This window comes from Rhodamnia argentea, chromosome 1, assembly GCF_020921035.1.
Source record: "Rhodamnia argentea isolate NSW1041297 chromosome 1, ASM2092103v1, whole genome shotgun sequence".
Classification (NCBI taxonomy): domain Eukaryota; kingdom Viridiplantae; phylum Streptophyta; class Magnoliopsida; order Myrtales; family Myrtaceae; genus Rhodamnia; species Rhodamnia argentea.
This window is the reverse complement of record NC_063150.1, coordinates 21928272-21951171: the sequence shown is the minus strand read 5'-3', so window position 1 is coordinate 21951171 and position 22900 is coordinate 21928272. Positions and strand designations below refer to the sequence as shown.

At 40.1% G+C, this 22900-nt stretch overlaps 2 protein-coding genes across 2 annotated transcripts in view; both read right to left on the bottom strand.

Annotated features, from left to right (window-relative positions):
- Positions 1-250: 250 nt before the first annotated feature.
- LOC125314692 (putative disease resistance protein RGA3) lies at positions 251-1879 on the bottom strand. The gene has a single exon (XM_048277602.1). The coding sequence runs from the start codon at positions 1877-1879 to the stop codon at positions 251-253; it is 1629 nt and encodes a 542-aa protein (XP_048133559.1).
- The window catches only part of LOC125316535, a 25809-nt gene continuing 4067 nt past the window's right edge, over positions 1159-22900 (bottom strand). Inside the window, exon 3 of the mRNA XM_048285093.1 lies at positions 1159-1215. The gene's annotated coding sequence lies outside the window, so the exon portion shown is untranslated. The remainder of the gene's footprint in view (positions 1216-22900) is intronic.

The following is a 22900-nucleotide window of genomic DNA, read 5'->3' as shown; positions in this document are numbered from 1 at the left end:
AGTTTACCAAATCCGTGAATGAATCCGGCAAAATCTGGATAAAGCGGTTTGTAGAAATATTAAGAAACCTTAATCGCTTCAACTTTTCAAAGGAGGAAGGAGGGAGAGGAGTAGCCTTGTTGCCAAAATCCAACACTCGACAATGTCTACACTCGGAGAGAACTTTGTGACAGCAATATAGTGTAGAGAATCCTCCCAAAAAGATAAACGTCCGCAATTTTGATGTTTTGAGCGGGGACGCCATTTTCTCTTACGAGAAAGTACCTACAATAAACGACCCATGGCGAATTCCTCCATCACTAACTCCTTCATTAAAATTAACGATCTTGCATTCACCTCCAGCAACTTTTTGGGCAAGGTCGTGCATGAGATCATGCATCTTGAAAGTCGGGACCTCACCATCGTCACCTTTGCTTGCAACATCAAGGAATGACCTACATAGTAGTTCTGACAAGTAATTGCCAGCGACCACTTCAAGGTTGTCGTCCCCTTTGCGTGACTCAATAAAGCCTTGTGCCACCCAATAATGTATCATCCTCTCTTTACGGTAGACATAATCTTTCGGAAACAACGAGCAATATGCAAAACAATGTTTCAAGCATGACCGGAGATGATCATAACTGAACTTGAGGACTTGCATAATTCCATCATCAGCCTCATCAATTTCTGGTATTTCTGGAAGTTCATGCACCTTGTAACGGGCCCATTCATCTTTGTTTTTGCCGTACAAAAGGCCTCCTATAGTTCTAATGGCGAGGGGAACCCCAGCGCATCTCTTAACTATATCTAGACCCATCCATTCCAGTTCCGAGTCTGATGATTCTACCCCATCTCCAAAAGCCATTTTCTTGAATAAATTCCATGACTCATCTTTAGATAAGCCAGGAAGATCATGGATAACCGATTTCGCATCCGTGACCTTCGCAACTGTGTGGCTACGAGTGGTTACAAGTATCTTGCTTCCCCGTTCACCACCCTCCAGCCAATCTCCAAGCTTCAACCATTTATTCCGATCTTCATTCCACAAGTCATCCAAAACAAGCAAGTATTTCTTCCTACTCAGAGTCTCATGAAGAAGATTCAGCAATTGGTCTAAAGTCTTATTCTCAAGATCTTGACAGTTCGCTGATTTAAGAATATCTTTGACAATCGAATTCACATCAAAGACATCAGACACACACACCCACATCTTAAGCCCAAAATGTTCTTTTACCTCCCCATCGTTGTACACTAGTCGTGCAAGTGCAGTTTTTCCAAGACCTCCTTTACCAACGATGGCAACAACTGACACACTCCGGGTAGAGGAGGAATCAAACAATAGGTGTTTGATCATTTTTCTGTCGTTTTCCCTGCCAATTATTGCTCTGTCGGGCGCGAAAATTTCAGTTTTCCTTCCTCTCCCAATGGCCGTTGTTTCCTCACTCTGACGCTCCTCTAAATGGAACGTCCTATCATTTTTAATCCGATCCAATTTCTTCCTAAGTTCCTGAATCTTATTAGTCACTTTGACACGGTGTGCGAGCTGATTCGACTTAGAGAAGAAAAAGCGTACCGCTTTCGACATCTCGTTGCCGGGGGTGACCTTCCGCCTCAGATCTTCTGTGGCGACATCGTCGAGCAAGTCCTGGACGTCGTACAACACATCCTTGAGCCTCTTGAGCCAGAGCTTGACCTGGTTGTTATGCCATTGCTTCTTCTCGGCATCCAAAAGCACCGCTTGGATGGTCTGGACGGTGCCCCTAAGGCTTTGGAGCCCGTCCTTTGCGCCGCAGAGCAACTGTATCTGCTGAGAAGCAAAGGAGCCTCCAAGTTCCGCCATTTCAGATGCAAGGCTTTTCAGTATGTTAGTGGCAAGGCTGAAGAGAACTGCTTCCGCCATTTCCAAAGGCAAAAGCTGGGGCTGAGAAGTGTGTTGCAGAGTCGATGCTTTTGTCGGGAGACAATGGTTGGGCGGCGCCTGATGATCAACTTCGGGGACAAATATATAGCAAGTCCAACGGCATCATAATGTTACTTCATCCTCAGTTAATCCACCAGATGAAATGGCATAACTTGCAGCAGAGGAAAAGAATAGCGTGCAAGAGTCCTTGTACTACCTGCTGCTACCAATATGGATTCCACTCTGAAACCAGTCCATACCATGCATCCGAGCATCTCAGCCAATATCAAGGATTCCTACGAACAAAGCATGCCGCCCTGAAAAGGAATATTTAACATATCAGGACACTCCTAGCAATATTCTTTCAAAAGCTAGTGTCATATCAGATTTTGACCAAACAAATTTCGTGGATTGCACTCCGAATTAATAGCATAATGACCACTCGAGGAAGGCGGCAACTTCATAAACAAGTAAGCTCATCCGTAGCCCTCGCTACCGCCCCGTCCTCGCCGAGGAGGGTCGGCCAAGGTGGGGGGAATAGTTGGCGGGGGTCGCCGGGACCCGGCGAATATTATCCCGTAACGGTGCATATCTAAGTAGCCTCAAATATATCGAGTTACACACTCATATGTTTCCAGAATTTTTTTCATATACTACATAAATAAAAGTATTGCAACATTGTGAATATTTTAACTTAATTTTGCGGCTGAAATTGATGATATTTTACATTTGCTTTAATGTCATGATAGTTAACATAGGGTTGTTGATTAGATTGTTGCGTTTATAATTCTTTTCTCAAGGGTTAACTTATATGTGGAAAATAGGAATATGTTACATGATCTTTCACGTATAGGATTCCAGTTTTGGAATTGCCACAACTTTAATTAGTCACTATATAATTAGTTATTAATTTATGAGCTCTTCCGATATAGAGTGCACCAATCACGTTTCTGCATAAAAGTAGAAAATAGAACTCTCTTGTAAGGAATGAAGGAAATAATCTTGGGTTTTCTCTTGATAGGAAATTAATTAATTACTTATGGTTTTTAATTAATACATTTATATGATCATTAACAAGTGCTTTCAAGGATTTGGCGACAAATGCTGTCAAGTCGAGAAACAAGGAATTCTTATGTTGCAACTTCGAGTGTTTGTTTGACATAAATCTTGAGGCAACTTCCACTTAAAGGAAAACTCATTTGTCGACAACCTTCATGTCCCTCGTGTTTGGCTTCTTCTCTAAATCAACAATGACGGACATCCAATATCCTCACTAAATAACCACGTAAAGTGAACTTCATCAAGACCCAACTCGCGCAAGTACGGTAATACACGGTAGCAGGCACACACAATGGTCACTAGTGCGGATCCCGAACATGAGCGAGCAAAGGAATTTAGAGCGTTCGATGATATGGAGGCCGGATCCAAAGGCCTCGTGGATGCTGCGATTGCCAAAGCCCCGGATTTTCATCCGGCCGCCCAATAGCGTGGCTGCGGCAACGATCGCTTAGACATCCCGGTGATCGACCTAGGGTGCATGAACGTGGGCTGCCGCGGCGCCACGAGCCGGTGCGGAATATTGGGCAAGGACTGGAAAAAATGGGGTTTCTTCCGGGTGATCGACCATGGGGTCCCCGAGAGCCTCTTGGAGGAGGTGATAGAGGAGAGGGGTCACGCAGGTTGTTCGAACAGGAGACCGAGGCCAAGAAAGGATTCTACACCGGAGATTTTACGAAGAGGGTCATATACAACAAGCAACATGGCCCTTTCTAATTCGGTAGCTCGCGGATTGGAGGGACGGTATATTTTGCTCCATGGGACCCGAGCCTCCCCGCCCGAAGAGTTGCCCGAAGCTTTCGGGTGAGCCAATGGCTTCTCTTGCGCTTTCACCTTTCGAAAAGGTAAAATTCATGAACAAATTCGCAAAGTGAATCACTAAAGATAGTTCGCGGAAGAATTGAAGTAGTTCACATTGTTGCAAGGTAACGACTTTTCAGAGTATACTACTAAATAGCCTTTTTTTTCTCCTTTAATCAAAAGCGAAACTAGCAATTGTATAGAACTTGAGTTAAAGTACCTTTCCATTAAAACGGTGGGAATAGGGGTTGAAAACTCGGCAAATGAAAGTGCCCCGTCCTTCGTTCGATCGGGTAAAGCAATTGCTGCCGCCGAATGCATATGACGTTTCTCGCCTAGGTTCCACTACACATCATGGCGGATAAGCTTGCATTGAGTCTCAATCAACGAAACAGATCGGTAAAGCGATCCTCAATGATTGATTAGTTTCACTTCTAAATTGACAATGAACCCGATTTTCCTTTATTTGCGTTTTAGCAATAGCGGCACTAAGCGTTTGCCCTCGAATTGATACGGAATAGCAACACACTTTATGTTGTTCTCCGGGAATCCATCCAACCATACTTTTAAGGCAGCTCTATTTCGGTTTTCTGATGCTTCAAAAAAATTTCAGCGGAGAAATGCCGATGGAGTACTCAAAGCATGTGACGAGACCGGGCTCGTCTGTTTGAGCTCTTATCAGAAGCTCTAGGACACCACTCAAATCACTTGAAGGAGATGGAGTGTGGAAAGAGAGACTTGATCATGTGCAACTTCTGTCCGCCATGCCCCCAACCCAAGTTGACCCTGGGTGTGACAAAGCAATCAGACAAAGACTTCCTCACGATTCTCCTCCAAGATCAAATTGGAGGACTTCAAGTGCTTCATGAGAACCAGCGGATCCACGTTCCTCCAATTTACGGAGCACTAGTTATCAACATCGGAGATCTTTTGCAGCTAAGTAGCTTTGGCCGGATATCACTGTTCATTTCCGAACTTCTACGAAACCGTGTTTTGATTGGTCGACACACTGCGATCCTCTTCTCGCCCTTATTGCTGTACTTTTTCATATGCTAAGCTAGTTAAAGAGCTCTTGAGAATTTACCATGGCATCTTCCCCGTAGCAATAACATAATATCTTCATAATCAGCACTTTTCTTTGGTAGGATGAATCTGCATTTACCATTCCCAAATGCCTTGTGCATCAAGTCTACTAACAGAGCTATTTGACTAATCCAAACTTGGTTGTACCATGCTAGCCGCACATTGACAAGTTCAAAATTGTCTAAACGAGAGAGATGTAAGCGCAGCACTTTTCACGGGAGCGGTCAATGAGGGTCCTAGCACTTTTCACAAGACCGAGTCATGGCAAACAAGAGAGGCCCAAGAGTGTCAATGGCATGCTTTTTTGGCCACACTCCTCGGCCATCATCGAGGCCGTATGGACCCATCAAGGAATTAACATCAGCAGACAACCCACCGATTTACAAGGAGACTACACTTCCAAACTACACAAAGAAATTACATTTCCAAAGGCGTATATGGAACTTACGCCCTTCCCGATTTCAAGCTGTAGACTTTGTAAACAGGAAGATAAAGAGATAATGGACGAAGGATATTCATGGTGTGGGATTTCTCTTCATGGTGTTAGCGCACGGGCGGCTTTTTACACGGTTTTCTTCAAGTTTGTATTTGAAAATAAAAGTCTGTCCATGGGTTCATCGATGTAAAACTACCAAAGAACAGGATTGCCTTTCTTCACTGTTCGGTAACTAACGCTTATATTGCTTCATTTGATAGCAGCAACACAACTCTCAAAAACCGAGATCCTTCTCAAACAAAAGCAGAACTTAAAAAAGAACACAAAACAGAGGGAGAGGAAGATTAACACATACCCCTCTTAAATGGAAAGAAAGATGCTATCTGTGAAACTGTCTTGAATATTCGTATGACGGTTAAAACACTAATCTACCATGAGAAAAAATTGCACTTTCGACAACATTTCTGTTTGGTTCAGCTTCAAATTCCACTTTGTATATTGCCGCCAAGGATAAAAAGCGGAATTCTTGCGTGCCTTCAACTCGCTCTATGACAATAACGAGAATCAACCGCAAAGCAAAAATCTATGCACACTTCGATTTTCTATGAAACAGTAGGTTTCCATTACGACTCGACGATATCTAAAACTAAAACTTAATTGATCGAATCGAGTTAGCAACGCATTAGGATGATGCAATGATTGATCCAAGGGCTACGACAACATCAGATTGTCCTGTCATCCGTCGATGTTCAACTCTATCCTAACAGATTTCTTTTCCATAAATTGGAAAACTTGTGTACTAGCCGCCCGGTCCCCTAAAGAATCAGCCATTATTAAACAGCATTGTCATTTTCCCAGCAAGTGGGTAGCTCATAAAGTATGACTTTCTCCCTCCATTGTTATGGACCTCATTATTCCAAAGTCAAATCCTCCCAATGTGATATCACTGTTCTCTTCTCTCCATCTCTCGGCTATAAAGAAGCTGCTACGTCTCCACAACATTCAATTCATAAACCTAGCTCACAAAAATTCACATTCACAGTGACATTGAATTGCGGTAGAGAGAGAGAAAGAGAGAGAGGAACAATGACTACCATCAATTTGGCCTCCGACTGCGGCGAGCAGAGCTACGACGGAGCGAGCGAGCTGAAAGCGTTCGACGACTCGAAAGCCGGCGTCAAAGGCCTCGTCGACACCGGAATCACCGAAATCCCCCGAATCTTCATCCGACCGCAGGAGACATCCGAAAAGAGCTCCGAATCGGGCAGCAGCTCCGAGAATCTCAGCATCCCGATCATCGACCTAGGCGGAATCGAACGAGACCCGGCCAAGAGGAAGGAGGCGATGGGTTTTCTTGCGGGTGATCGACCATGGGTTCCGTGAGAGCCTCTTGGAGGAGGTGATAGAGGGGTCTCGCAGGTTCTTTGCTCTTGGGGATAAGAATGCATGTTAGCAAAAGCAAGGAGAAGAAGAGATTGAAGGATTCCATTCAATTCCTGCAGCAGTATTATTAAAGAAAGGGATATGTTACTAGCTTATAGGAGAGGCAAATAAGGCATTTACTTCACAACTTATCCATTGACTTTTGAAGAGGTCTTTTTATTGAGAATCATTTTAACAGGGGTGGCAATCCTCCAAAACTCTTCGACAGATAGTCTATATTATACTTTCTCAGAGAAGTGCTATATTGCAATATGAATCTGACACACAGCCATCGTGCTTGAAAAAAAAGGTGGGAAGAAGTTGATATAAGATCAAACATACAACTCAACCTTATATCCAAAGTTCTATTTCAGACACACATAGACTGCGCCTGGTATAAACTCCTGAAGCAAAAAGGACCATTATAATTTACTACTGCTCCATGCATTAGAGCTTAAGAAGAGGCAAACGATTTTCAACAAGATGCAACAAAATCCGCAAAAAAGCATTAATCTCAGCAAATTTAAGTTTGTCATTACATTAATTGAAGATCTTAAAGGTCCTTTTTTGGAGTTATTTTCAGCTACAGCAATGGTATACTACTTGTCAATCATAGGGAAAAAAAAATTGATGAACCGAAGTTAAATCAGTCAATGAACCACAAGAAAAAATGAAGAAAAAGCATGGGAAGAAACCATAATACCAATTCTCTATTTATACTCGACCATATATTCATGCATCCACTTACAATACAGAGATCATATGAAATGCATAAGCGGAAAAACCAATAGTAAAATCTTCGAGGATATAAGCAACTGAACATAATGAAAGCAAAACAAATAAGTACCGCGATTGTCAAATGTCTCTGGCACTACAAGAACGGCAGAATACATATTCCTTTCAGATTGAGGTATATGCAATTTCTCCACCAACATCCAGTCCCAGAGAGTATGCAAATCCTCATACACCTGTGAAGAAAAATTATAGGGATGAGCAAGATCTTACCATATCATTCTTTTTCTACATCACCATATCCATACAACTGTCGTATCACGTAGCAAATGCATGCAATACTTATATTACAGGTGTTTTGCTGGATGGTTAGAATTGATTCCTGATGCAATACCCACAGAGCCTTACTACAGATACCAACAAATCTAACTAAGCAATGTACTTAATGTGTACCTCCAAGAAGTGAGAGTGGAACTCAGTAATAATCAGACAGCAACTTCTTTCAATGAGTAATATTTAGGGTATCTCACCTGCTGCACAGGATAGTCTTGCGAAATGTTAAAATGACCTCTTCGGATAGGACAGTGGAAGCAGTAAGGCTCTGTGGGTGATATTTTCAGAGCTTCCTCACCACAAATGAACGGTCTGTATTTACGTTGACCTAAGTCCATATCCCCTCCCTCATGTTGGGCCAACAAAGTACTAGGCAAGTCTTTATCCTCTGAGCTATCTGCAAAGCAGAGGTGCAAGTCATACACAAAGGCACAAACTAAAGACTTTCTGCAGATTCAATGTCGGCATGAAAAATAATCATACTGCATTACGCAACTCGTGTATGAAAAACAACCTTGACAATGCATATAGCTTCACAACAATAAATGCAAGTGACACATAGTTGGGGAGGAACATTGCTTCCACTTTTCACTCTTTAGGTCATTTAGCAAGCTTCACTATTTACAAAATGCCAAGACCTTTGCTATTAGCTGAAAGCCAGCTCCACATATCCTTGAATAAACAAGACAATAATGAAAGACAACCCATTACCTTATCAACTCCATACATCCTTAGACAAACAAAGGCACCGATACAACCGACAGAACAATTTTAGTAGACTGACTACAGGCTAGGAGCATTGAAGCTGGATGCTTCTACTCAAAAACATTAGCAGCTACAGCCACTTTTGTACAGGAGGCAGAACTATTTAGTATGCTCACCAGAGAAATAATCAGAACAGGCATTTGCATCAAAATTAGCTTCAGACACAATTGAAGGTTGACGGTCAGAAGTTCCAAACATTGACAGAGTGCACCATCCTGCTAGCTATCTACATTTTGGATGACAGCTTCCTCAACGTATGTTACTTAACACCCCTGATACTCCAACTTAGAGACAAAACAATCATATGGAATTTTTAGTTTATATCTACCTCACAGTTTCTCTACTTAGTTCCAAAATGACATAGAGACGATCACTTTTTCGGGGTAGAGTCTCGTTATCCTAGGCATCTAGTATATTGGAGACATGCTCCAGCCCAGATAAAAGCTAAAAATCTTATATTGTTATGACAATTCAATCAACAGAAGCCTATACTACATCAAATCTTAGACAAGGGAATATAAGTACTATGTTGCCATTTTTCTTTGCATAGACAAAGCCGTCCATGATCTGACAGCACAGTTTCTGATTCCATTGACATATCAATAAGTAGAAGCAGATAACATAAGTAAGAAGAGAAAGGTAAAAGGTCTCAGCAATAGTGAAGCCAATTAACTCAGAAAAACCATTAGCCAATGAATAGAAAAAAATAGTTATTATATAGACCTGCTACCAGAGTCGAACTTTGCCTCTCATACACATCCGTCCAAGAAAAGACTGAATCTTTCCTACCATTCTGTGGATTATAAGCGTCAACACGTCCTATCTGTATAACAGGTAAGTCAGTTTTTCTTTCACTTTGCCTGACACAATCACAAATGAACTCCAATAACAAATATCATGAAGAAATTAGAAACTGAAGAATGCAAAACAATACACAAAAAAGACAGCAAAGGACAATCATATACACGTCCTTACATAGACACATAGACATCCTAGTTTGGGCAGACTTCCATTTTTTCTGGGCGGCGCCGGGTGATTTAATTTTATTTATTTATCAGGGAGCAGGAACTGAGCTCTGACAGTACTAAAATTCAGGAATATACTAGATCCAAGGATGCAATGACTCTGCAGTCTCCTCTTGGATGACAATGCAGTATAGATTTACACAGAACAAGAGGAGAAATTTTTAAGTTGTCAAGATAAAGGCATTAAAAATCTTTCAAGTCCTTCACTAACCATCAAAGAGAGGACAATGTGCTCGTAAAGACCAAAACAGTTCATTATCTTGAATACCTCATGAAGAAAACAGAGAACAAGTTGAGAGAATTGCCTTAAAATACTGAACCTTCGAGTAGCAAACTCAAATGAGAGAACAAAAAGATAATTGGACCATGAAAACAGTGAAGTTCAACCAAGAACGGAATCTTTGAAGATGAAGTTGGGACTTAATCTGCCATATCATTTTGAAGATTAAGCAGAAGCGATCGAGCAGCTCAACCAAGAACGGAATCTCCATACCTTGCGCTGGAAAGAGCTGCTGTTCGTGACCTCCTCATCCAAGAACGGAATTTTCAACAAGGATGCTATCTGGGGTACACTAACCCACATGATAATTCTGAGAAAAATTCAAAAACATTCGAGGCATTTCACACGTCACAACTAAAAATAAACAACAGAAGTCAAATCACAATATCATAAGCCTTCTCCCGCTCCATGTGTTGTGCCGTCGTAACTTGAGAATTGAGCATCTAAAAACTCCAAAGCAACAACAAACCATCAATTCCGCAGTGCCAAAACCAGACACGCACGAAAAACCAAACAGTAAAAAAGAAAATCATGAAACGTGGTCCGACCTGATCTTGCACGTTTCGCTTGGGCACCTGGCTGGTGCACCGGGCGATGCAATGAGGGGCGGTGAAAGGCGCGTCCTGCTGAGCGAGGCCCACTCTGATGTTCGCAGAACCTGGAAAGCAAGGAACGAGCACATTCAAGCTAGGGTCGAGCGAGGCGCTTACTATTCGATTCGGCTGAAGAGAGGGGTGGGAGTACCAGGGTTGATGACGACGAGATTGGAGACTCTCTCTCCGAGATGAGCTGCGAAGGAATCGCCGTCTTCAAATAATCCTGAAAAAAGGAAATGCGAGAGGTTCAGTGAAGAAGCTCAACGACTGGAGCAGTCATCAGAAGAGACAGAGAGAGGGAGGGAGGGAGATCACCATGGCGGAGCGAAGCGAGGTCGAAGAGCTCTCTCGTCAGTCTCTCTGGCTCTCTCTCAAGTCAGAACTAAACTGGCAACTGACAGAAGATGACGCCCCCAGCGACGACGTTTTGATTACTGACGAACGAGGCTTGAACATAGAGAGAAACAAAAGATTATTTGGGTCGGTCCAGCCCAACCCAGAGCAGAGGAGATAGAGCCGAGGTCGTTGATCTAAGGAAAAATTCAAAAAAGAGCTTGAGTCTCATTTTCTCAAATAAAAATTTAAAATAAACATCATTTTAAATATGGGTCTAAAGTATTATGTTTATTTCAAAGAAAGAAGTTTCCACAAGAGCATTTTCATCATTTCTTTTTCTGATTCTTTCTCTCTTTTTTTCTCATTTCTTTTTTTTTTCTCCTTTGTTTGAGGTTGGCGACCCTCGCCCGACCCTCATCGGCCACGGCGAGACGTCCCTTGTGGCTGTTAAAGGCGGCCTCGCCTCTTGGCAAGGCAAGGCCAAGAGAGGCAATTTCAACAATTTTGTCGCCGAGTTCTCTACAGAAGCGGTCGACAATCCTAAGGGGCCACATTTAGTCGAGAAGGCTAGAAGGAAATCGGTAATCACCACTTCTGGCGATGAGGACGACGAGCCTCAAGTCTCGCAGTAGGTAGTCGCGGCGAGCCCGGGAGGTCGCCAAACCCCAACCATGGCAATGCTAGGGTCGTGTGATCTTTGTAAGCCTCGCGATGAATAGATCTAGAGCAACGATGCGATCGGGGAACTAGAAGAGGCGTTGAAATTTCCCTTTTTCTATGGTCAAAATTTTCCCTTCGCTTGCAAGAATTTTACAAGAGTCCTCTAAGTTGTCTCTATGAAAGAGAAGATAAAGAAGTATTGCCCAGTAGAGGTAAAAAGGCGAGGAAATTTTTTTCCTTTGAAATTTCCCCTAGATTCAATTTTGTGATTTTACTCCAGTTATTTCACCAAAAATAAATGAGTTGAAAAAAAATTTAAAATTAATAATCATTTGTATAGCTGTGGCTAAATATGTTTTAAATGATGAACCTTTTTATTAATTAATATTTGTAAGCGACACAAGTGGTCATTTTCAGAATATATGTTTGAAATTTTTTAAATAAACGCACATTTATTTATTTATTCTTCGGAAGATCATAACACAAGGAATTGAAATCATTTATTCGTGAACATGAATAGATTACACACGTCGACGTGTACTGGTTAAGGTTCCATTCACGCATTCCATGGCACACGCAACTTAGGCGGCACATGGGATTTGTATAGTGAAAGCAAAACCATATGTTAATGATATTACCACAGAAGAAAATAAAATGAATTAACTAATGAATCTCCAAGTAGCTTCAAATATGTCAGTGTACATGTTATTATGATTTGATAGGTTTTTTTTTGTCAACCACATAACATAGAAGTATCGCGACATTGCAATTATTTTAATTTAATGTTGTGGTTGGATTTTACGAAGAGTATGTACTTATTTTGATGTCAAAATATCCAATATAGGGCTGCTCAAGAGGGTATGCAAACCTAAGTACTAATCGGATTATTTCGGTTTTAGTACTTTTCTCAAGGGTAGTTACTCATGGTTTTCAGTAAATATCTTTTAGGCAAATAATTAATTTCTTTATATTTTAAATCACGCTTCGTTATATTAAATACAATGTACAAAACTCGAGTTGTTCACCTACTTTTCGATTGAATCGGCCGGAATAGGAGTTGGAACACTCTGAGAAATGAAAGTGCCCGGTTCTTTGTTCAACCAGCTAAAGTAAGCTGAATGTGTGAGAATTTCTCGTAGAAGTTTCATTGCACATGTCATAGCATAAGCTTGCATCGAGTCTCAATCAATGAGACGAATCGGTAAGATGATCCTCAACTATTGATCATTTTCCCCAACGGAAACCTCAAAGGTGCAAATTCTCCTTTTTTGGGTAAAAAAAAAGGGCTCTTCGTCGACAGTTGACTTTAGCTGGCCCCCCGCAAGAGGCAGATAGAGCCAACACCTCTAAGGGCATGAACCATATCGCTTCAAACAATTCTTAGACGGTTGTAAAAATTGCAACTCACCCGCTCTCCTTTCCTCATTCCGTCCTCCTTTCATTTATCGAAAAACCCTTCTCCAGTCATTCCAAAATAGGAAAGATATAATTTATTAATGAAAGAATCAACTCTTATTTCAAATCAATTTCTAAAAATTCCTATTTTCAGTTCACGTCGGAGACAGAGACGACGTGGCGGAGGCGGCATATTTGGGATTGGGAGGCTATCGGCGAGGGCTCTTGGTAGCACGAAAGAGAGGGAGTGGCTCCTGAAGGTGATGTAGTGGAGACAATCGGATCTAAGCTTAGAAGGCCATCGGTCGGGGCTCTTAGGGAGCGACAAAGAGGGAGTGGCTCTTTTAGGCGACAACTAGGGTGTCGATGGTTTAGTTCATTTTAATTTTATATGCTTGAACCGAATCAAAACTCGTCTCGAACCAAGCTGAATTAAAAAACTCAATTTGATTTGGTTCAGTTTTCGGTTTGATTTTCTGATTTTTTTTTTCTTTATTTTCTTTTGTTTGAGATCTCTAGTGCTTTGTTGTGTGTACGTTGATTCGATTTCTCCAAAGAATGTTAATGATGGTTAAGATGAAAGCGCGCCTTTCCTTTGTCGGCCACCGGGAGCGCAACCTCTGTGCTTCGTTACGCCATTGCCGCGAGGATTCGGCGATCGCATCTCTCCGGCTTGGCCATCTCCTTCGTCCGGTGCCTCACTTCCACATCTACTCCCAAGGGACTGGATTTGGTCAGAACTCATCCATGGCTGAAACCGATCTCTTCTTCCACCATTCAACGTAATATCCACAGATTGAAAGTGGGGAGTTCTGTTTTGTCACGAGATGCAACCAAAACAGAAAGGATTGGGTAGAAGATGAGAGAGACGCGGAGATGAAAAGGGGGAGAGAGAAGCCGTCCACCGATCTCATATAGTGAGAGGGAGCACAAAGATGAAAAGAGGGAGAGAGAAGAAGAGGAAGAGAGAGAAGAAGGGGAGCCATCCACGGCTCAGATGAGAAGTGAACAGTAAGAGTGAGAGAGGAGAGTGAGCATGCGCAAAGGAAGAGAAAGAGAAATTAAAATCCGTTATCCGAACTGAACCGACCTGTTAAATTATCCAAATTCTTTGATTATTAACTGAATTGAAAATTGAAATGAACCGAGGATGCGTTTATTTCGCATTTCGAAAATATTTTCGCCATCGATAATATTCTGTGCCTGACTATTTTTGTAGACAATGATAAAATTTTCTATTTGTTTATTTTTGTAAGAGATATAAGTGATTACTTTTTGGAGAATATTTTTCAAATCACTCATTTTTCGCGAAACAAATGCACCCTCAAAATGCACAAACTTCCGGTTCGGTTCAATTCGGGTTTCGATTCAGTTCTAATACTCCTTGTGACGACGGAGGCGGAGGCGGCTCGAGATGCGACCGGTGAGGCTCTTGGGAGCGAGAGACGGAAAGCAAAAAAAAAAAAAAAAGAGAGTGGCTTCATTCTTTTTCTTAAAGATGCACAAAAGAGAGGAGAGAGAGTGCCGTATAATTGGAGAGAGAAAGAGAGCAATGGTCATAGAGCCATGCTTGATCGCGGAGGGGCCGGCATGTACAATATTTTCTCAGCAGAGCGAGATCGGAAAGCTTCTTCTCGTCTAATCAATGGGCAAACACAGGCTTAAGTACACTACAAGTGCCAAAACTTATGTACGAGGCTCACTTTAGTGTCAAAACTTTCAAAACGATCACTTAAGTGCCAAATTTTTAAAAAATGATCACTCCAGTACCAAAACTTTCAAAACGATCACTTAAGTGCTTATTTTTTTTTTAAAAACGATCATTTAAGTGCCCATTTTTTAAAAAACAATCACTTCAATGTCAACTCTATCGAACTACGTCGGCTTAAATATTAATAAAAAATAGCATGTGTCGGATTTCCAGCAAGCCACGTTAGTTCAAATTGAAATTGGCACTGAAATGATCTTTTTTAAAAGAAGTTGGCACTTATGTGATCATTTTTTTAAAAACCTGGCACTCAAGTGATGTTTTGAAAGTTTTGGCACTAAGGTGAGCGCCGTACACAAGTTTGGCATTTCTAGTGTACTTTAGCCGGCAAACACATATTGACATACAATGTCAGCCTGTCAGGAAAAATTAATCACCAATTATCGCTATAGCCAATCAAATATCCTCCGTCTCAATAGGGATAGAATTACATTCACCAAAGGAGAAAAAGAAAAGCATCATCAAACCCTACATAATTTATTTATACTTTTTGCATACATCATTAACAAAGATACAAGCTATTCACTGGGGATTCTCAATGACGGTGGACTCGACACTTGAAATCCGATGGGGGTCGCATATATTCCTGCCCCAACAACGATGTTCCTCCTCCAACATGCGATGATGGAAAGTTGCCCCTTCATCTCTCACTTGGTTCGCAGCAACAAGTGTTCTTGCCCCAATCACTGGACGACAAGTCAAAGCCTAAAGCTAGAACAAACATGAAGATCATGCCCACCCACTTTCCGCTGGGTTTCTCCATCTTGCTTGTTTTTCTATGAGCTCTTTCTCTCCGGTACTGTCTATTTGTATGCATCAGATTTTCTATGCCAGGTAGTAATTGTATATTGTTACTCAAGACTGCTGAACTCAAATGGGAAAGGAATCAAAATTTGAAGAAAATGAAAGCGTAGCAACAAAGCATTAAATGGGATTCCATAACTTGGGTATGCAATTAAGCTCCTTGCCACAATCCAGAAAAAGATAAAAAAAAAAAATAAGCTACTTGCCAAATAAGATATTAATGATATTTACTTGATTCTCGGGAAAAGTATACTAGAAGTGCCATAACTTTTGTACGATATTTATTTAAGTGCCATAACTTTCAAAACGTTCACTTAAGTGCCATAACTTTTAAAAATCGTTCACTTGAGTGCCATGTTGACATGGCAGCCGGAAAAGCCGATGCGGCAATTGGAAAAGTTCTTGTAGTCACTGGAAAAGTTCTTGTAGCACGTCGGAAAAGTTACCGTAGATGCCGAAAAGATGACGTGGCATGCCGGAAAAGTTCTTGTAGCACTCAAGTGAACGATTTTTGAAAGTTATGGTATTTAAGTGAACGTTTTGAAAGTTATGGCACTCAAGTGAATGCCGTACACAAGTTATTGCACTTCTAGTGCACTTTTCCCCTTGATTCTCCATATTTATCGGGATTATGCATATCTCTGATTGATTACGATTGCTATTATTATCTTAATAGCATCCCACAAAACCTATAAATAGGTTCATGCACTATTTATTAGTATAACGAAATAGACACAACAATCAATATTTCTCTTTTCGGTATCTTGATATTCTCAACTTAAGAAATTGTTAACCAGTTATGTATAAAACATCAATGATAGGGATGAACAAACTGGATCGGATCGGACCGGTTAAATTGGGTTGGTCCGGTCCTTGAGGGGGCGGTTCAAGACCCGGTTTTATGGTGGATGAGACTAGATCGGATTGCCCCGAGTATATATAATACATATACAATTAGAAAAAAAAAGTAGAAATTTTTGAAAGACTAGTTAACCTAATTTTTCCATCTTCTTTTCGACACTAGCTCCTCTCCTCTCGTTTGACGCTCGTGTCTCGCTTTTACGAAGCGGCTCTGCTCAATGATCGCTCCTTTCGCCTTCGTCTCCCCACTCTCTCCTTTCGTGATACTGCCTCTTGCTTGCTTGCTTCATGCCTCCTCTTGCCTTTTGTCAATATGCGGTCTCTAATCGTGCTTTATCTTGACTCAATCTGTATTTTGCCTTGACTATAATATGCAAACCCGTTATTTTGTTCACGGTTGGATTCGATGAAGTACAATTGTAATTTCACTTTGAGCTTGATTCTTTCTAACTCAAGGAGAATGATGCAAGAACATAATCCTATTTCAGTTGTCTTAAGTGTTTTTCTTCATAATTTAGCTCTTTTCTCATTATTTTAGGATTATAAAAACTCATTTATATGTTTTATTAGATTGGATGGTTGAGATTTGAAGTTATCAGTATAGATCCAATGTTAGATTTCTATAAGCACCTGGAGTTAGTAGTCCCACTGGGACCGAACTGTTGATCCTCGTCTAGTCCAATTCCCAAAATTTGAGGACCGGGACTACCGGTCCGATTTACGGTTCAATGCTGGCACCGGATCGGCCCGGATCATGTACACTCCTAATTAATGATATTGTAGTTCCATAAATATTATCGGTACTGTGGAAGGACCCAAAAAGTAAATAAACCTTATTAAGAAATCCTTGAACAATATAAGATGACTGAAAAATCTCTCTATGACAATAAAAACATTTATTCTTCTTTTAAGTTTTATAGGCCCTATTTCCTAAATTTTTGACATAACGAGAATAGGATCAATCAAAGTTTAAAAGTAGGGAGATTTCGCTAGTCATAGAGTAAGTCAATTTTTTTCTTAACAAACATGGCAAAAAGACGAATTAGGAATAAGATTATTTCAATTTGGAAAGAGGAAATTCGTGCATAGGATTAATTGGAATTTGCTTGAAAAGGTCCTTTATGAACCGTTTTCCACTTTAATCTCTACTTTTTCCTTGGATTTACTAGTAAAAAAATATTGAATTACTTAAAGAACCGATAACGGAGACATGAGCTAATGCTACCGAACGGCGTTAAGCCTTTACTTGCCGACCAACGAGGTTTCAATTAGGAAGCACCAACACTCTTCGTACAGTGTCTAAGTAACTAGGGCACTAGGTGAATAAGTTGGTTACTTAGACATTGTGCAAAGCAAGGGTCCATCTAGTGGGAAACTAAAACTTCCCTTTTGTGATTCTAGGCGTGGGAGACTATTATACCCGCCTACCCAACGGTCCTTAGCTGAAACCGACCAGGTGTCTACCTTCACCTGCCGAAGGCCCCTAAGTTCCCTTCAAATATTTTTCTTCCCTAAAGAGAGGGAAGGCGGAGAGAACTTATTAGGAGATCTCTCCACCATATCGGAGAGTTCATTCCCCTGTCTCCTCCCGAGTCTTGTCCAAAACTATTTCCCCCTTTAATCTCTCCTTTTTCCTCAGATTTACTAGTAAAAAAATATTGAATTACTTAGAGAATTGACAACGGAGACAGGAGTTGATGCTACCGCCGACTACATTTTCCCCTTTAATTGCTGGCCAACGAGGTTTCAATTAAAAAGTATTGATACTCTCCGGGGGCCTCCGTGCCGTGTCATGTCCGACACTTTTTTGACATGTGACCGACACGTGGTCGGCGCTTTAGAAACACCGGCAACACGCAAATCTAGTATCTCGAGGTGCTATTTGGACATGCACGGGTCAATTTTAAATATTTTTAATAAATTAGGGGTCAAAATTTGAATTATCAAATTTATATATACTTAAGTCATATACCCAATTACCACAAAATTAATATACTCAATCAGCCAAAAAAAAAAAAAACGCTAATCGTGCATCCCTATAGAGGAAGAAGAAGGAGAAGAAATTCATTGATGATATTTTTATATATACATGTTAATCTATCACATAAATATAAAAATATATTTAATATATAACGTGTCCCAACGTGTCAAATTTTTTTATTTTTAAGAAATAATATATTGGCGTGTCGTGCTGCATTTCCGTATCGGTGCTAGTTAAGGTTTCAACATAGGAGAAACAAAAAATTATTTTGGTTGGACCGGTGATTTCAGTCCAACCCGGAGGCACCGAGAAGCCAAGGTCTTAATACATTTTTTTTCATTTTAGGCTCTATTTCGCGGAAAAAAAGTCAAAAAATACTTTACTAAAAATATCGCTTATATCTCTTATAAAAATGAATGAATGAAATGTATTTTCGTCGCCCACGAACATATTTAGACATAAATTATTGGTGATAATCAAAATATTTTCTATTTATTAACTATTTTAAATGATATAAGCGATTATTTTTTGAAAAATATTTTGCAGAAGATTCATTTTTTACAAAATAAACAAATTACTCTCCGTTTATTTGGTCTCTCTATTTGTTTCGTAGAAAGTAAATGATTGCAAACTATTTTCTTAAAACTCATTAATTGTATCACTTGAAATAATCTATCAATAAAAAATATTTTCATTGTTGAGTTATGATTAAATATTTTCATGAATAACTAAAATATGTTTATATTTATTAATCTTTATAAGCGATACAATCTATCATTTTTAAATAACTATTTTCAAATCATAATATTTTCCACAAGACAAATTTACGCTTGACTTTTCTTTAATAATATCATAACACAAAAATGTAGTATCCTTTATTAGAGTAACCTTCATGTGTATGTGTGAATTACACGGGCCAACGTGTACCGGTTAGGGCACACATGATAACACTACTGCTTGAGAAATTAATTTTTTGCCAAAAGTTGATTTTTCTACTTCTCCCGAAAAGTAGAAGTTGATTTTTCTACTTCTCCCGAGAAGTAGAAGTTGGTTTTTATTAGTAGTTGGTTTTTATACTTCCACTCTAGAAATTATTTCTAATCAGATAAATTCGTTTGGTAAAGGTTGAAAATTTTTACTTCTGAAACATTATTAATACAAAATATTCTATGGAAAATTATTATCGGGGGTCGAAAAATTTCTACTTCATTTTTGAACTTTTTAAATTTCTTTAAAAATAATTTTTATTATTAAAATATTATTTAATTTTCTTAAATAATTTTTTTTTTACTCTGGTGGCCGGAGACGGCCAATCGACAGCGGTGGCTGCGGCCGGCGCGGTGGTTGATGGTTAGCGGTTGGGGCGGTGGTTGGCGATCATGGGCGGTGACAGGTGAAGGTCGACGGTGGTTGGCTACCGAGGACGATCGGCGGGTGGCGGCCGACGGAGGTCCGTGGTGGGTGGGAGCATGCGATGGTCAACGATTGGCGGTGGTCATGGGCGGTGGTTAGTTGAGGTCGGCGATGGGCGGCGGTTAGCGACAGTCCACGGCGGTGGAGGTTGGCGGATGTGGGTATGATCAAAAAGAGGGCGAGGCGAGAAGTACTTTTTGAGTTGGAGAAGCTATTTTTTTTAACTTCTGAAGTTGGTGGTAAAAACGCTTCAGAAGTAGAAATTTCTTTTAGAAGTAGAAATTTTTACCAAACGAATTTCTGCTCCAAAAGAATTTCTACTCCAAAAGCACTTCTAAAGCATAAATCCAATTCCACAAGTGTTATCATGCGTGCCCTACGTTTCCATTCATGCATAGGGATGGCAAATGCAACTTAGGCGACGAATGTGATTTGAAAACTGAATTTACCAGCAACAAATTAGATACTTAACAATTAATTTTGAGGTTTCATGAATACTAAACTACTAGTTGAACTCTTGTTCTTTGCACTGGTTTATACATAGTTTTTTTTTTTTTATAATTTAGTTGGAGTTTTGAAAAAGTATACAAGTTTAACAAAAAATATATATTTATGATATTGACGCAGAAGAAAATATATTGAAAACTATGAAGTAATGCATCTCTAAATAGCTTCAAACATGTTAGTGCACATATTCTTGTGATTCGGTGTTTTGTGTAAACTAAATAAAATAGGAGCATTGCAACATTGCAATGATTTTAATCTAATTTTTCGGTTGGATTTTTTTACGAAGATTTTGTATTTTATTTCGAAGTCATGATACCCAAAATGGGGCTACTAAGGAGAGTTCGCTAATTTAAATACTAATTGGATTATTGTGTTTCTAGTACGTTTCTCAAGGGTAACCTATGTGTACATGATTTCTTTAATTTGGATTATTAGTTGTTAATTCATGAGCTATTCTGGTTTTTGTGTGGAAAAAGAACTCTCGGGTAAGTAATGAATGAAATAAATTTGGATTTTCTCGTCAGAAAATTCATTTATTACTTATGGTTTTCCATAAGTTTATTTTAATAGCCAATTGATCTCTTTTTGTGCTCGATCATGCTTCATACTATTTAAATACAATGTTTCAATAGCTATGCAAACATTTATGAGCTCCTTAAATGTCCTATATTTTGCATTCATCGGACTGAAAAGATATTCAAATGCTATTAGCAATTACCTCTATCAATGCCGGCCTTGCCACGTAGGACTGCCGGAGCTTATGCCATTGATTTCCAACCAAAATTCGCCGGATGGAATAAATTAGCACAAATGCTAAAGGTTTACGACTCAATTGCCCAAAAAACAAAAAAATTTAGGACTGCAAGGCACAATTGCAATAGGTTTAGAACCTATTTTGGTCATTCTCCCCTCGAATAGGTATTGACCACTTAGAAATGAAAGTGCCTAGTTCTTTGTTCAATTGGTTGAGGCAACTGCTACCACTAAATGTGTACAAAGTTTCTTGCCTAAATTATATCTATCTGCCATGGCACGTATAATCTTGCGTCTAGTTGCTATCAATGAGATGAACCAGTAAGATAAACCTCAATGATCGATCATTTTCACCGACGAGAACCTCAGATGTTTTCGTTCCGGTCTTTTTGAGAAAAAAGGATGTTCCCTCGACAGTTGACTTCATTCGCGTTCTTGCGGTAGCGATACCAAACTTTTGCACCCAAGTTGATACAAAATACCAATACCCTTTGTTGTGTTTTCTAGGAGTCCATCCAACCATACTTTGAAGGCAGCTCTAGCTCAATTCTCTCATGCATCGCAATATCTGCGGTAGAGAAATGCTAATAGAGTACTCAAAGCATGTGATGAAACCGGGCTCTCGTGCTTTTGAGCTCTTATCAGAAGCGCTAGGACTCCACACAAATCACTTGAAGGAGATCGAGAGTGGAAAGGGACACTCGATCATGTGCCACTACTATCCGCCATGCCCCCAGCTCGAGTTGACCCTGGGTGTGATAGAGCATTCAGACGACGACTTCCTCACAATTCTCCGCCAAGATCAAATTGGAGGACTTCAAGAGCTTCATAAAACCAATGGATCGACGTTCCTCCAATACCCGGAGCACTAGTGACCAACGTTGGAGATCTTTTGCAGATAAGTAGCTTCGGCCCGAATAATCATCGTCCATTTCTGAGTTTCTCTTAAATCGTGTTTTGATTGGTAGACACACTGCGATCCTCTTCTCGCCTTTGTTCTTGTACTCTCTCATATGCTAAGCTAGTTGAAGAGCTCTTCAGAATTCAACAAGTAAATTGACATGGCATCTCCCCGTAGCAATATGACATTATGCCTTCCCAATCTATACTTTTCTTTGGTAAGAAAAATCGGTGTTTACCATTACCAAATGGCTTGTGCATCGAGTATCCTACTGAGCTATTTGACTCATCTAAACTTGATTCTACCTTTCGCTAGGTCCTGCTAGCCTCACATTGACAGGATCAAAATTGTCCGAATGAAATAGATATATGTTGAAAACAACGTTTTCACGGGAGCGGTCAATGTGGATTCTAGATATTCTGCAGTTTTGGTATTTATCAACATTAAGATTGCAATCATACTAGTACATAGAAACTGTGTTTCTTCATTTCTAACCTAAGAACCGAGAGCGTTTCACTAATGTTGCATTTGCGGCTCACAACAAACAATCGGTTTTAAGAGTGTCGAGCATTGAGTCACGGCAAACAGGAGAGGCCCGAGAGTGTCCGTGGCATGCTTCTTGGGCAACACTCCATGGTCGTATGGAACCATCAATGAATTAACATCAGCAGACAACCCACCAATCTGCAAGGAGACTACACTTCCAAACTACACTGCCCATTACATTTCCAAAGGCCTAGATGGAGCTTCTGCGCTTCTTGATTTCAAGTTGAAGATCGTGTAAATTTATAAAGGTGGTCTTATTGATATCTATACTTGAAGAAAAAAGTCTGCCCATTTGTTCATCTAGGTAAAACTACCACGAAACAAGATTGCCTTTTTTCACTGCTCGGTAATCGACACTTATATTGCTCAATTTGACAGCAGCAACACAACTCTCAAAAGCAAAGATCATTCTCTAAACAAAAGCGGAACTAAAAGAGAGCACGAAATAGAGGGAGAGGAAGATCAACACATACCGATCTAAGATCGAAAGAAATATGTTATCAATAGATGAAACCGCGCCGAATACTACGTATGACAATTACAACACTAATCTACTATGAGAAAAAT

What these genes read in the sequence shown, in the direction of transcription:
- LOC125314692 (XM_048277602.1), bottom strand. Translation starts at nt 1,879, where the DNA reads ATGGCGGAAGCAGTTCTCTTCAGCCTTGCCACTAACATACTGAAAAGC.